At 42.8% G+C, this 16,440-nt stretch overlaps 1 protein-coding gene across 2 annotated transcripts; it reads left to right on the plus strand.

Annotated features, from left to right (window-relative positions):
• The first annotated feature begins 389 nt into the window (after positions 1 to 389).
• Positions 390 to 16,149, plus strand: LOC106605264 (serine/threonine-protein kinase Nek10). 2 transcript variants are annotated; one of them, XM_014200709.2, is made up of 34 exons: positions 390 to 546; positions 781 to 899; positions 1,068 to 1,128; positions 4,761 to 4,897; positions 4,984 to 5,079; positions 5,164 to 5,248; positions 5,422 to 5,463; positions 5,564 to 5,642; positions 5,730 to 5,797; positions 5,993 to 6,072; positions 6,174 to 6,260; positions 6,456 to 6,680; positions 7,024 to 7,163; positions 7,264 to 7,325; positions 7,474 to 7,551; positions 7,647 to 7,711; positions 7,798 to 7,900; positions 8,298 to 8,426; positions 8,760 to 8,897; positions 9,067 to 9,112; positions 9,548 to 9,669; positions 9,831 to 9,933; positions 10,130 to 10,205; positions 10,479 to 10,608; positions 10,709 to 10,779; positions 11,769 to 12,067; positions 12,157 to 12,228; positions 12,326 to 12,380; positions 12,529 to 12,566; positions 12,660 to 12,760; positions 12,913 to 13,023; positions 13,183 to 13,297; positions 15,065 to 15,117; positions 15,268 to 16,149. In XM_014200709.2, the coding sequence occupies exons 2-34, from the start codon at positions 829 to 831 to the stop codon at positions 15,349 to 15,351; spliced, it is 3,222 nt and encodes a 1,073-aa protein (XP_014056184.2). In that variant the 5' UTR covers positions 390 to 546; positions 781 to 828; the 3' UTR covers positions 15,352 to 16,149. The 2 variants fall into 2 exon arrangements, with proteins under 2 accessions (XP_014056184.2, XP_045574372.1); XM_045718416.1 differs by having other exon boundaries at positions 795 to 899.
• The last annotated feature ends 291 nt before the right edge of the window (positions 16,150 to 16,440 follow it).

A 16,440-nucleotide genomic window follows, 5' to 3' on the forward strand; every position in this document is an offset into this window, starting at 1 on the left:
TGCTAAAAGTTTAGATAATCTCTGTTTTCATCTTGTTTATTTTCCATCAACAGAAACCAGACAGAAACTCTGCATCTACTTAACTTTCCAAAATCGGAAGTTTATTTTGCATATAGATAGATGCATACAGGTTAGTAGTGTATGAAAAATAAATATTAATCAAAATAAGAGCTATAAACCTACTTGTTAATTTACAGTTATTTTGTATTAATGTGTTTATTTATGCACTTGGTGAAACTGGAACACCCACTGAGCTATAATAACAGGGGAACAAGAAACAACTACATTCCAAAAACAAAATTATCTGGTGACGGAATGCGAAAAGGCGTCAGTTGTATCCATAGAAACTACCACATAATAATGTTGCTTCTACCTATTGGTTAAAACTATCATCAATTTCAGTATGACCTTTTCCAATTCGGGCACATACTTTCCCATAATATGCCCATGAATAAACTGCAACCTTGAAGGAGAAAACAAGCTTGAAAGAAAAAAAGAATAATAAAATAACAGGTGTATCCTACATATTTGCCATGGTGAAGGAGGGTAAGGGACTGCTCAGTGGCTCAAAGGAATCATGTTTCTCCTTTGTTTTGTGTTCCTTGTAGTGGATGGCTGCATTATTCCTGAACTATGTCGCACCTGTTGTTGTTCAGTGTTACTAGCTACCGCTAGGCTAATGTTTCTAAAACAGACTATGTTTATTTGTATATTGAGAGCAGTTACAATGTACCAAATGCCATGATATTGAATGCATTGTTATATTGTGTCAATTATCAGAAGTTGTACCTCAGGTATGACCCATGGAAGCAGAAGGGAATTTGTATAATGCCCAACCCAGTTAAAAAGGTGAGAAGAGCAGACAAACTACTCCAGAAGTTAAAGGGACCAGACAACAAGTAAGATGTATTGAAGTAATTTCAGTTTCAGTCAATTCAGATACTGCACATACATAATGTCAAAATAGGCCTAGTTTTTTTGGGACATTTTCAACTAAAATATTCGCACACAACTGATATCCTGTTTTGACTGGAATAAAAGGATTGACCAAAATGTTACATTTTTAGAGAATCACATGATCTCAGGAAACTACTGTCCCTGCTTGAAACTAATGCTCACAGACACCAGGTAAGGACATGTCAATTCAGCTGAATGTCGAACCCTCTATTTTGTGTTGTACAGTCGTGGCCAAAAGTTTTGAGAATGACACAAATATTAATTTTCACAAAGTCTGCTGCCTCAGTGTCTTTAGATATTTTTGTCAGATGTTACTATGGAATATTGAAGTATAATTACAAGCATTTCATAAGTGTCAAAGGCTTTTATTGACTATTACATGAAGTTGATGCAAAGAGTCAATATTTGCAGTGTTGACCCTTCTTTTTCAAGACCTCTTCAATCCGCCCTGGCATGCTGTCAATTAACATCTGGGCCACATCCTGACTGATGTCACCCCATTCTTGCATAATCAATGCTTGGAGATTGGCAGAATTTGTGGGGTTTTGTTTGTCCACCCGCCTCTTGAGGATTGACCACAAGTTCTCAATGGGATTAAGGTCTGGGGAGTTTCCTGGCCATGGACCCAAAATATCAATGTTTTGTTCACCGAGCCACTTAGTTATCACTTTTTCCTTATGGCAAGGTGCTCCATCATGCTGGAAAAGGCATTGTTCATCACAAACTGTTCCTGGATGGTTGGGAGAAGTTGCTCTCGGAAAATGTGTTGGTACCATTCTTTATTCGTGGCGGTGTTCTTAGGCAAAATTGTGAGTGAGCCCACTCCCTTGGCTGAGAAGCAACCCCACACATGAATGGTCTCAGGATGCTTTACTGTTGGCATGACACAGGACTGATGGTAGTGCTTTTCCGGATGCCCCAAACAATCGGAAAGGGGATTCATCAGAGAAAATGACTTTACCCCAGTCCTCAGCAGTCCAATCCCTGTACCTTTTGCAGAATATCAGTCTGTCCCTGATGTTTTTCCTGGAGAGAAGTGGCTTCTTTGCTGCCCTTCTTGACACCAGGCCATCCTCCAAAAGTTTTCGCCTCACTGTGCGTGCAGATGCACTCACCCCTGCCTGCTACCATTCCTGAGCAAGTTGTACTGGTGGTGCCCCGATCCCGCAGCTGAATCAACTTTAGGAGACAGTCCTGGCGCTTGCTGGACTTTCTTGGGTGCCCTGAAGCCTTCTTCACAACAATTGAATCGCTCTCCTTGAAGTTCTTGATGATCCGATAAATGGTTGATTTAGGTGCAATCTTACTGGCAGCAATATCCTTGCCTGTGAAGCCCTTTTTGTGCAAAGCAATGATGACGGCACGTGTTTCCTTGCAGGTAACCATATTTGACAGAGGAAGAACAATGATTCCAAGCACCACCTGCCTTTTGAAGCTTCCAGTCTGTTATTCGATCTCAATCAGCATGACAGAGTGATCTCCAGCCTTCTCCTCATCAACACTCACACCTGTGTTAACGAGAGAATCACTGACATTACATTTACATTTAAGTCATTTAGCAGACGCTCTTATCCAGAGCGACTTACAAATTGATGCATTCACCTTATGATATCCAGTGGAACAACCACTTTACAATAGTGCATCTAAATCTTTTAAGGGGGGGGGTTAGAAGGTTTACTTTATCCTATCCTAGGTATTCCTTAAAGAGGTGGGGTTTCAGGTGTCTCCGGAAGGTGGTGACTGACTCCGCTGTCCTGGCGTCGTGAGGGAGCTTGTTCCACCATTGGGGTGCCAGAGCAGCGAACAGTTTTGACTGGGCTGAGCGGGAACTGTGCTTCCTCAGAGGTAGGGGGGCCAGCAGGCCAGAGGTGGATGAACGCAGTGCCCTTGTTTGGGTGTAGGGCCTGATCAGAGCCTGAAGGTATGGAGGTGCCGTTCCCTTCACAGCTCCGTAGGCAATCACCATGGTCTTGTAGCGGATGCGAGCTTCAACTGGAAGCCAGTGGAGAAAGCGGAGGAGCGGGGTGACGTGAGAGAACTTGGGAAGGTTGAACACCAGACGGGCTGCGGCGTTCTGGATGAGTTGTAGGGGTTTAATGGCACAGGCAGGGAGCCCAGCCAACAGCGAGTTGCAGTAATCCAGACGGGAGATGACAAGTGCCTGGATTAGGACCTGCGCCGCTTCCTGTGTGAGGCAGGGTCGTACTCTGCGAATGTTGTAGAGCATGAACCTACAGGATCGGGTCACCGCCTTGATGTTAGTGGAGAATGACAGGGTGTTGTCCAGGATCACGCCAAGGTTCTTAGCACTCTGGGAGGAGGACACAAGGGAGTTGTCAACCGTGATGGCGAGATCATGGAACGGGCAGTCCTTCCCCGGGAGGAAGAGCAGCTCCGTCTTGCCGAGGTTTAGCTTGAGCTGGTGATCTGTCATCCACACTGATATGTCTGACAGACATGCAGAGATGCGATTCGCCGCCTGGTTATCAGAAGGGGGAAAGGAGAAGATTAATTGTGTGTCGTCTGCATAGCAATGATAGGAGAGACCATGTGAAGATATGACAGAGCCAAGTGACTTGGTCTATAGCGAGAATAGGAGAGGGCCTAGAACAGAGCCCTGGGGGACACCAGTGGTGAGAGCGCATGGTGCGGAGACAGATTCTCGCCACGCCACCTGGTAGGAGCGACATGTCAGGTAGGACGCAATCCAAGCGTGGGCCGCGCCGGAGATGCCCAACTCGGAGAAGGTGGAGATGAGGATCTGATGGTTCACAGTATCAAAGGCAGCAGATAGGTCTAGAAGGATGAGAGCAGAGGAGAGAGAGTTAGCTTTAGCAGTGCGGAGAGCCTCCGTGACACAGAGAAGAGCAGTCTCAGTTGAATGCCCAGTCTTGAAACCTGACTGATTAGGATCAAGAAGGTCATTCTGAGAGAGATAGCAGGAGAGCTGGCCAAGGACGGCACGTTCAAGAGTTTTGGAAAGAAAAGAAAGAAGGGATACTGGTCTGTAGTTGTTGACATCGGAGGGATCGAGTGTAGGTTTTTTCAGAAGGGGTCAAGCGGTCAAGGATGAGTTGATGAGCGAGGTGAGGAAGGGGAGAAGGTCTCCGGAAATGGTCTGGAGAAGAGAGGAGGGGATAGGGTCAAGTGGGCAGGTTGTTGGGCGGCCGGCCGTCACAAGACGCGAGATTTCATCTGGAGAGAGAGGGGAGAAAGAGGTCAAAGCACAGGGTAGGGCAGTGTGAGCAGGACCAGCGGTGTCGTTTCACTTAGCAAACGAGGATCGGATATCGTCAACCTTCTTTTCAAAATGGTTGACGAAGTCATCCGCAGAGAGGGAGGAGGGGGGGGGAGGGGGAGGAGGATTCAGGAGGGAGGAGAAGGTAGCAAAGAGCTTCCTAGGGTTAGAGGCAGATGCTTGGAATTTAGAGTGGTAGAAAGTGGCTTTAGCAGCAGAGACAGAAGAGGAGAATGTAGAGAGGAGGGAGTGAAAGGATGCCAGGTCCGCAGGGAGGCGAGTTTTCCTCCATTTCCGCTCGGCTGCCTGATGATACATGCCTACATGATGTCAGCTGGTCCTGTTGTGGCAGGGCTGAAATGCAGTGGAAATGTTGCTTGGGGATTCAGTTCATTTGCATGGCAAAGAGGGACTTTGCAATTCATCTGATCATTCTTCATAACATTCTGAAGTATATGCAAATTGCCATCATACAAACTGAGGCAGCAGACTTGTGCCGTTCTCAAAACTTTTGGCCACGACTGTACAGTATGATGTGATCAGGTTTGTCTGCCTGACATTCCAGGTGGCAGTATTGAGTCAGTCATGTAAGGTCCGCAACAGTGGAGGAAGATCCCAGACCACTCTCCAGCTAAATACTGCCAGCAGCAATAGGAGTCAGATTCACATAACCTCTGAAGATCCTGAGCTGGAGAAATTCAGGTAAATCCCTAAATAATGCATTTAGGATTCCTTGAATATGATTGATCACATAATTAACTTTTCTCACACATCTTTCCTTCTAACAGTGCAACATACAGAAATCAACATTGTTTCAACAGTCATCCTCAACATAAGCTTTTTTTGGAGATCCTTACCTCTTTGGTCAAGAACAGACTGTGCAGGTAGTCTCATATGGTTTCAACAATTTTTGTGCAGCTGATGAAGGTCTTGAAAGTTGCTCAGTTGTGTGTGTACTTCCTTTGTAGTGACTGGGTCGACCATGCACCACCTGAGTCTGTCCTTAGAGTGCTCATCTGTCTACGATTGCTTGTAAGAGAACCACTTTATCAGGTAAAACAAATGATGGGCCTTTTCTTCCTTCAACTTCGTATGATGTAAAATAGATATGACTCGTGCTGCCTTTCTCTTTTGACTAGTTGACAAAAACCTGACAAGCAACCAGGACAATTCAACACTCTGATTTCAGGTATCTTTTTAATTCTCATCATACCCTCTCTTTTCAGAGAGTTTTTCATCAACTCCAAGGTGTCGATCTTCTCGCAAGGGTAAATGTACTTTAAATCTATTTAAAAAAAACGTATAGTCTGACAGTCCTGTGTTGCTTTTTATAGCTGTCACTTTCTATCCCTTTCCCTCCCTCTTTAGTACATGGAGTTGGTGTGCAGCAGTTATCTGGGGTGTGGAGAGCAGACATTTGCCATGGAGAAGCTGGTCACCATGACGTGTGAGTTATCAAATCCCCCCCAAAAAGTAGCCTGTATTTCCCTCAATGTCCTTCCTTATTGTTCCTTGTCTCTTCATTCCTGAATAGATATGTTTCAGAAACTGTCTGCAGTGGAGGACCAAAGGCAGTGGGTTATTGAGAGTGGCGCTCATAAGGTAAACAATTGTACAAATTTCACTGCCTCATACAATATACAGTAGGATTGTGTTACATGAAGAGCTGTACTCCTAACTGACTGTTAGTCCAATGTCTGCTCCCCATTACTTGTGGATAGGTTTTTGTTTTTTTCTGTCTTGGAAAGTAGTAACTAATGAGCATATAATGATGTAAGATTTCATGCTCATGCTCAGACCCTGGTAAAGCTCCTATCAACACGTGACAGCAGCGTGTTACTAGGTGCCCTCCTAGCACTCACCTCATTGGCTGAGAGGTAACTGCTCTTATAAAGGGACCTTGGGACATCATGCATACCTTTAGTCAAAGTATACACTGTAGCTAACACTTAAATACATCACTTGATCTATCCCCTAGTTCAGAATGCAAGAAGAAGATAGGAGAGTTGTCAATCGTGGAGAATCTTCTTGTTATACTACAAGATTATGACTTACTGTCCAAAAGGTACAGTACCTACCTCCCTAATCAGTCACACTCTATGCGTTCATCTTTGCACAACAAAGTTGCTTCAAAATAACAGTTCGCCTTACACCCCCATCAACAACATCACTCACTATATCACTAGCAATAAGATGCACTTTCCAATGTCTTGCTTTGATATGTGTTTTGCGTATCCATTTTTCTCTGTGTCCCTTTCAGGATGAGTGCAGAGTTGCTGCGGCTGCTTTCCCCGGTGCGGCAGGTGCGGGAGCAGGTGAGGGAGTGCGAGGGCCTGCCGGTGCTGCTCAGCCTGCTGCACGGGGAGCACCTGAAGCTGCTGTGGAGCGTAGTGTGGGTCCTGGTCCAGCTGTGTGAGGAGCCAGACACCAGCGCCGAGATACGCACCTGGGGAGGGGTGCAACAGCTGCTCCACATCCTCAACAGGTGAGAGGCTACCTCTGGATAGACTAAAGAAGTATCATAAAAGTTCATGGAGAGCATAGACTACTCAGGAGTTCACTGGGTCAAATGCAGTATATTGGGTGAGACCTAGGTTAGTGCATATTATGACCTTGAGTAAATTGTGATTATGGGAAAATGGTATGCAACCTCTGGTTAAGCTAATATAGTATTGTCAAGAGTTACTCGAGAGTTTAGTGGGTCAAAGACAGTGGTTGAAACATTGGTTAGTGGTTATTATGACCATGAGGAAATTCAGATGATGAGAAAGTGGTATGCAACCCAGACCAGTAGGGTTCCGTAATGTACTGTATGTTGTCTGTTCCAGTGAGCCGTCGTACGTTTCGGACCGCTCCTCTATCGAGGCCTTCTGCAGCGCCAATGCAGCGGGACGCATCCAGAGACAGCACGTCAGTGAGGAGCTCAGTCTACAGGAGGATGTGGACGACACCATGTCTCTACAGTCAGGTAGGAACATACACTGGACATGTTGGATATTTTGACTATAGATATTATAGATTGATCTACGTTCAACATGATCTTGTGTAAATGTCTGTCTTTATTGCAGCATGCTGTGCGGCTCTGACTGAGCTCGTTTTGGATGACACCACTGCACATCAGGTGGTTCAGGTAAGGGCACCTAGCCACAAACATAAACAGAGTGTTGGCTGCCATTAGAACAGTCAATGGACTGGACAATATATAGGATTATGATACTGATTCAGAATTGTGTTAGTGGAAAGGGCATTTTTGAAATGCCTTCTCTTTGCTTCGTCAGGAGAATGGGGTCTATGTAATTGCGAAATTGATTCTGCCACAAAGCTTTCTCAATGGACCAAAAGCAATATCCCTACAGGTATTACACATGCATTACATAATGGTGTAATTACAATTATCATGTCATGTTTGCCCTTATACTACAATGATAGTCATTATTGTTGATGTTGACAGTGCTATGCATTTCGGACCCTACGTTTCCTCTTCAGCATGGAATTTAACCGACATCTGTTTAAAAGGTGATGACATAAGACATTGTTTCTTAAAGTCAATGTACATATTTGTTTCTTTCAGAAAATGTATTTAAAAAAAAATCATGTTTCAGGCTCTTTCCTACAGATTTATTTGAGCTGTTCATTGATGTTGGACATTATGTGAGAGACATCACTGTCTATGAAGCACTTCAAGCAAAAGTTTGTCTCTACACTGTGAGAAAACTGCTATACTGTAAAAACGACTATACGTAACATATAGGTAACTGCCAAAATAAAGGAAACACCAACATATAGCGTCTTAAAAGGGTGTTGGGCCAAAACAGCTTCAATGCATCTTGGCATAGATTCTACAAATGTCTGGAACTCTATTGTGGAAGCACCTGCTTTCAATATACTTTTTATCCCTCATTGACTCAAGTGTTTCCATTATTTTGGCAGTTACCTGTACATTCAAGGGCCCTCTCCTGTCTCCTTTTAGATTGTAATGTAAAGCCCCGTATAATCAGAAGAATGATTAATTTACTATTTTCATGAACTATTCTCTGCCGTCATTAGTACCCTACTCCACTCTGTGAGGATTATTTACTGGCGTGTGTTGGCTTGCCTTTAGCAGGAGGAATTGGACAGCCTGAGGGAGAATATTGAGACTGTCGACCAGAACCGCCCTCCTCTGAGAGTGATCAATGGCTACTCCATACTGGACCATCTAGGCACTGGGGCCTTCGGCAGTGTGTTCAAGGTAGAGCCTCCCACTGAGCCATTCATCAGTGCCAACCTTAACGTGCATGTATGAGTGGACACATGACAACCATTACAATGTGGTTGTGATTGATGTGGCATGTCTGATTGTGCTTTGATTTCAAGGACTCATGATCACTAGAATTTTGCTACCTCTACATGCTTGAGTTTGAATTTGTACCATTTGGCATGACTATGGAGTGATTTTAGTGGCAAAAGAAATTGAATCTGAAGTGTATTTTGGCACTAATATCACTCCACACGTCTTTAACGTTCTTTCTGGTATATTTTCTACCTATCTGGTTTTGATTGTTGTGTGCGGTTGTGCTGAGAGGTGAGGAAACAGAGTGGTCAGAACCTTCTGGCTCTGAAGGAAGTGAATCTCCACAACCCTGCCTTTGGTAAAGATAAGAAGTCCAGAGACAGCAACGTGGAGAAGATAGTGTCTGAGCTCACCATCATTAAGGAACAGGTTAGCATTGGTTTACTATCAGCCAGATACAGTTGTTCATGTCTCACACGTAGCTTTTGTTTGTTGATATTCTACCATGTGGTTATATACAGTATTACCTACAACACACCAGTCAGTACTTCTTTTTGAATGATGAGCACTCATGCCTTTTTTTCTCTGTTCCCTGAAGATGACCCATCCAAATGTTGTGAAATATTACAAGACATTCTTGAAAGGTAAGTGTCAGACACACATTTCTGTATTTTTTATTTAACATTTATTTAACTAGGCAAGTCAGTTAAGAACAAATTCTTATTTACAATGACGGCCTACCAAAAGGCAAAAGGCCTCCTGCGGGGACGGGGGCCTGGGATTAAAAATGAAAAGAAATATAATATAAATATAGGACAAAACACACATCACAACGAGAGAGACAACACAACACTACATGAAGAGAGACCTAAGACGACAACATAGCAAGGCAGCAACACATGACAACACAGCATGGTAGCAACACAACATGGTAGCAGAACAAAACATGGTACAAACATTATTGGGCACAGACAACAGCACAAAGGGCAAGAAGGTAGAGACAACAATACATCACACAAAGCAGCGAGTTAACATTATTAAGATATCAGCTTTATAAATGACTATGAACACTGTTTCAGGTGACAGGCTGTACATTGTCATGGAGTTGATAGAAGGTGTTCCCCTCTGGGACCATTTCAACTCTCTGAAAGAGAAGGAGCAGCAATTCACAGAGGAGAGACTTTGGAACATATTCATCCAGGTAAGTATCGGCCTCCATTGCTTTGCACTGACAACAAAGCTACTGTGACTTTGAATTCTCTCTTGGATAATTGCTATGAATGAATCAATCAATCAATGCTATGATGTTGTTTACTAAAGAATGCATGTCCTTGTTTTTCTTCTCCCGATGAAATTCCTCAGATGTGTCTGGCTTTAAGGTACCTGCACAAGGAGAAGAGGATCGTCCACCGAGACCTCACTCCTAATAACGTCATGCTGGGAGAGAGGGACAAAGTCACTATCAGTCAGTCAATCACAGTTGTCCTTTTCATGCTCTATTTCTCCCTCCTCATGGCATCTTGTACTAAAACCAGAGGCACACGTAAATATGAATGAGTCAAAATCTTCCGCAAACCACTTACCATTCATTTTACGTACATCATGTCCTTATGCCTGAAGGTATACGTGTCGGTAAAACATTTGAACTGAATCCATTTCAGCTGACTTTGGTCTGGCTAAACAGAAACAGGAGAACAGCAAGCTAACATCAGTGGTTGGGACCATACTGTACTCCTGGTGAGTTATGTGTATAATAGTTACTCATACTCAGGGGAGATTTCAGGTAGATCTGTCCTGATGAGGAAGTAGGTCGTCTCTAAGGCACGACTGCCTTTATCAAGCTTCATTACTGACACTCCAATATCATTTGAATGATCTCTACAACTGCCATTGTGCGTGTGTGTGTGTGTGTGTGTGTGTGTGTGTGTGTGTGTGTGTGTGTGTGTGTGTGTGTGTGTGTGTGTGTGTGTGTGTGTGTGTGTGTGTGTGTGTGTGTGTGTGTGTGTGTAGTCCAGAGATAGTGAAGAGTGAGCCGTATGGGGAGAAGGCTGATGTCTGGGCTAGCGGATGTATCCTCTACCAGATGGCCACACTGAGGCCTCCATTCTACAGCAGCAACATGCTCTCCCTCGCCACCAAGGTAACACGCAAAACGCACATATACACACACACACCTACTCACATAGGTTATCTTATGTATCTAGGGCTATTGCTGCTAAACTGTGGTTTGTGTTTGGTAGATTGTGGAGGCAGTCTATGAACCAGTGGTGGAAGGCATTTTCTCAGAGAGAGTCACAGACATGATTAAATGGTAAGTATAAATATAGTATAGAAGTATAAAAATATGATAAAGTTCATTCATTTATGTTTCACTTAAATATCTTTGATGTGGATAGCAAAGAATCAAATCAATTCAAAGTTTATTTGTCACATGCGCCGAATACAACAGGTGTAGACCTTACAGTGAAATGCTTACTTACAGGCTCTAACCAATAATGCAAAAAAGGTATTAGGTGAACAATAGGTAGGTAAAGAAATAAAACAACAGTAAAAAGACAGGCTACATACAGTAGCGAGGCTATAAAGTAGCGAGGCCACATACAGACACCGGCTAGTCGGGCTGATTGAGGTAGTATATACATGTAGATATGGTTAAAGTGACTATGCATATATGATGAACAGAGAGTAGCAGTAGCGTTAAAGAGGGATTGGCTGGTGGTGGGTGGGACACAATGCAGATAGCCCGGTTAGCCAATGTGCGGGAGCACTGGTTGGTCGGCCCAATTGAGGTAGTATGTACATGAATGTATAGTTAAAGTGACTATGCATATATGATAAACAGAGAGTATCAGCAGCGTAAAAAGAGGGGTTGGCTGGTGGTGGGTGGGACACAATGTAGATAACCCGGTTAGCCATTTGATTACCTGTTCAGGAGTCTTATGGCTTGGGGGTAAAAACTGTTGAGAAGCCTTTTTGTCCTCGACTTGGCACTCCGGTACCGCTTGCCATGCGGTAGTAGAGAGAACAGTCTATGACTGGGGTGGCTGGGGTCTTTGACAATTGTTAGGGCCTTCCTCTGACACCGCCTGGTGTAGAGGTCCCGGATGGCAGGCAGCTTAGCCCCAGTGATGTACTTGGCCGTACGCACTACCCTCTGTAGTGCCTTGCGGTCAGAGGCAGAGCAATTGCCGTACCAGGCAGTGATCACACATTGCATCACTCAAATCAATGATGGACAATGCTTGATAAGATGCTACATTATCTGATTACTACCTAAATAACTCCCATAATACCCCTCAGGTGCCTGACAACTGACGCAGACTTGCGTCCAGACATCGTGGAAGTCAGCTCCAAGATCTCTGACATCATGATGAGGTTCATGGACAGTTTGTATACTTCCCAGAATGCTTTGGAGAGGAGGGCGGAGCGAGACAGGAAGCGAGCACAGAAGTACTTCCTGGAGAGCCATAGGGGCAGGGTCAGCTGCTGCCACTCCTCTAAAGACCAGGAGAAAACCACTAGTAGGACTGATGAGTCCATGGTACCATACTTCTCTTTAGGCCACAGCTCAAACCAAAGCAAAAAAATACACAGCCAAGGTAAATCTTCCTTGGATTATATGGCCGTAATTAATGTTTCTCATAAAACATTTTCTACCATGTTGATTATGATCTATGTGTTTATATAGATAATGGCTCAGATAAAGATCTAGATCCCTCTCATACCAACATCTCCACTGTCTCTGGGTATAAAGACGCTGGTGAGCACTTGAATTCAAAATGCTCACTTGAATTTAGATCATTCAATTACTAGGAGTATTTCCAAGTGTAATGTTTGGATTTTTTTTATTGTTAAAGGGCCGATAAAGAGTAGCGTCAGCGCTTCCGTGGTAGATGAACCAAACTTAGCTGGGTGAGTCTATATACGATCATACTCTGATATATTATATGTTGTTGAATGTTACCCATATCATCATTTCATCTGAAGAGGGCCTATACTGTTTGTGTCATGACAACAGTTTGTCAGTCAAGGGCTAAAATAACCATCCTGTTTTCCTCAGTGGTGAGTTTGCTGTTCCGAAGCCAAAACCTCGACCAGGTAAACTGGGTCATTTTGAAGGATGTTCTTCTTTCCTCCTTCAACTTTGGTTAAGTGGGTTCAACTCAACTGATAAACATGCGGGTTTCATAGTGTCAGCAGGAATCTACGTGTCTCAGAGGAAGGTTCGGCAGATCGATGATCCCATCCAACGACTCCTGGTACAACTGCATAAGATCATTTACATCACTCAGGTAAGTCTATATGTACTTTAGATTTTCATTTGATTTAGAGTTCCGGTAATAATAATGAGAACTATGTACCAGTTGGTTGGTGTATACAGTATGTCTAGACATTTGAGCCATTATATTTTAAATCGTACTGTTTTTAACCATTTTATGTTCAGCTTCCCCCAGCTCTTCAGCACAGTGTCAAACGGCGGGCGATTGAGAGATTCAAAAAGTCCCTGTTCCACTACAAAAGCAGTCCCTACAATCTCAAGGTGGAGCTTAACAAGGTAAGTACAAGAGACCAGGAACTTACAGCAACGTTAGAGCGGTCTGCCTCAACTATGGAGTTGCGCTGCGGTAGTCAGCGTGGCATTGTAAGCCTATATACCAGTCTAGTTCATCTTACGGGTTAAATCCGTATGTGTTGATCTCCATTTTGTTTCCAGCTGCTCCAGGGGTCTCCAGAGCTAATAGAGTCAGGCTCTGCCAGCTCAGACTGGTGGTCTCTGGTCCAGTCTTTTGGAGGAGACCATCTAGGTGCTGCCAAGCAAGCAGAGTTGGGTAGGTTACTTTCTAAATGTAATCCGTTACAGTTACTAGTTACCTGTCCCAAATTGTAATCAGTAACGTAATCTGATTACATTCGGTTACTTTTAGATTACTTTCCCCTTAAGATGCATTAGAAGATGGCAAAAATGTATGTTACCAATTGAACCACATCTATTGCAGGATAAATCAATGTTAAAGTTTACATAGCTGGCCATATATGGATGTTACATTTTACTCTATGGGTTGGTTATGTGGGCTTCTTCTAACCTATCGCTTTCTACTACATATAATAATATGATTCCATTATATATTTACATTAAAAACCAAAGTCTATCAGAATTCCAGTCATTCCAATAAATGTTTTACACCCTGGATCTTCAAGAATAGGATTTGGAAATGTGGAAGTATAGATTAGCCAAATTGTTTTACTTGAGCATGACCCCAAAACTAAGGACTTATTAGCCAGCCCTACTCTGTTGTTTATGATTTACGATTGTTATCATGGAGGACTGATTGGGCTTATTGATTCGAGTTGAAAAATAAATTCTGCTCTCTTGGAATGGCATGCTTTGAGCACTCCTGAAAAGTGCTATTTGCATGTGTAAAAGGAATGCCATATGCTGCATTTTCTATAGGCCTATTGTTTACCTTTTTGTTGGTGACACTTTGATATCTTGATAATATGCAGCTGTTTAAATCCACAGATGAAACAATAACAAAACGGTCGCCCCGCCTCTGTTTTGGTAAAAAGCTGAGGGATGGGCCTGGATAAATGTAACCACTCTCAGATGAATAGACAGAGCTATGGATGCAAGGACTGACTATCCATGATATCACAATTATCGTTTTAACCACGTTATGAGGCTATACAGTGTTTACAAACATTGGAGTAAAACAAGCTTATATTTTTGGTTCTCATGGAGTGTGACAGTTGAACTAAGCTCATGAGGCGTTTATACGTTTTTTTTCACTGGCTGTCCACTGGTTTCAAAAACAACGATTGATAGGCAGCTTAAACTTCTTAAATTCAACCATTCAACCATTCAAATGCACATTTAGGTTTGTGAACAGCCATCCACAACAACCACAATAGCTAAATAAGAGAGCAGCTCACATCAATGCGCTATGTAGATATCAATAATAAGTGATATCCGTATCACCGTAGACTACACCACTACTGTCATCCTTTCCTTCAAGTTGGATCAGCTTTGGATGCCGACAGCAGTCGCACCATTGGAAGACATAGCTTGGACTGCTTATTCCTGCTCTTTTCCTGCGATCCATCAAACCCATTTGGTGTGTCATCATAGTGGTCTCTGACTTGTGGTCAGACTCGCTCAGGTGGAACAAACTTAAACTTGCACCTTTTTTCAATGCTGATTTGAACGTCATTGAGAAAACAGAGAAGTGTCAAAGATTTTTTTTCTCACAAACATCCTTTCTGAATTTAAAAGTAATCCTTGAAGTAATTATCTAGTTTTTCCAAAGTATCTGTAATCTGATTACAATATTTTTGCTGGTAACGTCACGGATTACAGTTACCGTTTTTGTGTTGTTGTTGTAATCCCTTACATGTAATCCATTACCCCCCCAACCCTGCAAGCAAGGTACCCTAACCTCAGTCCTAGTGCATACTGGTTAACGTAGCAATCTAACAGAATACTGAGCCAAGAACCAAAGCTACATGATGAGTGTTGTGTTCTCACGTTGTCTCCCACGGGGGTCGCTATAACTCTTGTCTAGGTGTTTAGAAGCCTAAAATGTAACTTTGTGCTACAGGTGATATGGAAAATGGTGATCTCAAGGAGGGAATCAGCTATGAGCAAATGCAGGTTAGTATTTGTTTTTTTATGTATAGAAATAAATACAGTAGGATAGCCTGTTGTAGTTGACATATTTCTGGACATGTGGATGTCTATGTCTGGCTGGAACTGAGAAACTGGTTAGGAAATATGAATGCTATAAGGGATCTTTTATTTCAGGCCATTATAGAGGAGGTTCTGGAGGAGAATGGATACTACAACGCAATGAGGATTGACCAGGGTGCAACAGGGACAAACAAGTGACCACCACCCTTATAAAGCATATCTTTATTAGCATGCTAGTGTTTTCCAGTCACACTGTCAAAATGGGCTACCACTACATTTTTTTGAGAGGCTGATAACCTTGAGAAGGAAGTAGATCAATGATACACAGTCTGCATAAAAGTGAAGTGTTTCACGAAAGGCTCAAACAGAGACAAATAGGGTAGGAGTACTGATTTCGGGTCAAAGAAAGCAGTCATACTTCTCCAAAACATATGCATATTGGACTATTTATGGCCTAGGAAATTAAAGCTGTATGGTCACTTGCAGTTTTTCCTCTTTGAGTTTGCACTGAGCTAATGTACTCATGCATTGATTATATGTACAAATCTGTACAGTTTAAAGGGTATTTCTCAGTGTTGTGTGCTTGTGTGAGGTTTGTGTGATTATTTTGTGATCTCTCTCTCTCTCAGGTTACACTTTCTTTAACTCTTAAGTAGACTCAGGATAGGGATTTTACTGCTTTATCTCTGGTATTGTCTGACCTGCATCAGACGGCATGTTCCTAATGTCGCTATACAATGACTTGTTTGTTGTTGTTGTTGAGGACACAGTTAAATAGTCTACTTCCAGATGATATTCTATGTTAAACGTTATTAATTGTACATTTTAATTTGTTTCTAAACAGCTATGCTTTGAGGAAATCTCAGGTGAAGCTAGATGCACTTTCTACCTATGTTTAACTTTCGACAGACAGGTATTCGTGTCCTCAGGTCTGTGTGTTAATAGAAACTATTGCATGTATTTCCATTACATTGGAAATAAATCTATTGCTGTGGAGAATCCTATTTGTATGTTTGGCTTTAGATTATTCAATCAAATGTATTTATAAAGCCCTTTTTACATCTGCTGATGTCACAAAGTGCTCTACAGAAACCCAGCCTAAAACCCCAAACAGCAAGCAATGCAGGTGTAGAAGCACGGTGACTAGTAAAAACTCCCTAGAAAGGCCAGAACCTGGGAAGAAACCTAGAGAGGAACCAGGCTATGAGGGGTGGCCAGTCCTCTTCTGGCTGTGCCGGGTGGAGATTATAACAGAACATGGCCAAGATGTTCAAATGTTCATAGATG

Source organism: Salmo salar, chromosome ssa05 (assembly GCF_905237065.1).
Source record: "Salmo salar chromosome ssa05, Ssal_v3.1, whole genome shotgun sequence".
Taxonomy (NCBI): Eukaryota; Metazoa; Chordata; class Actinopteri; order Salmoniformes; family Salmonidae; genus Salmo; species Salmo salar.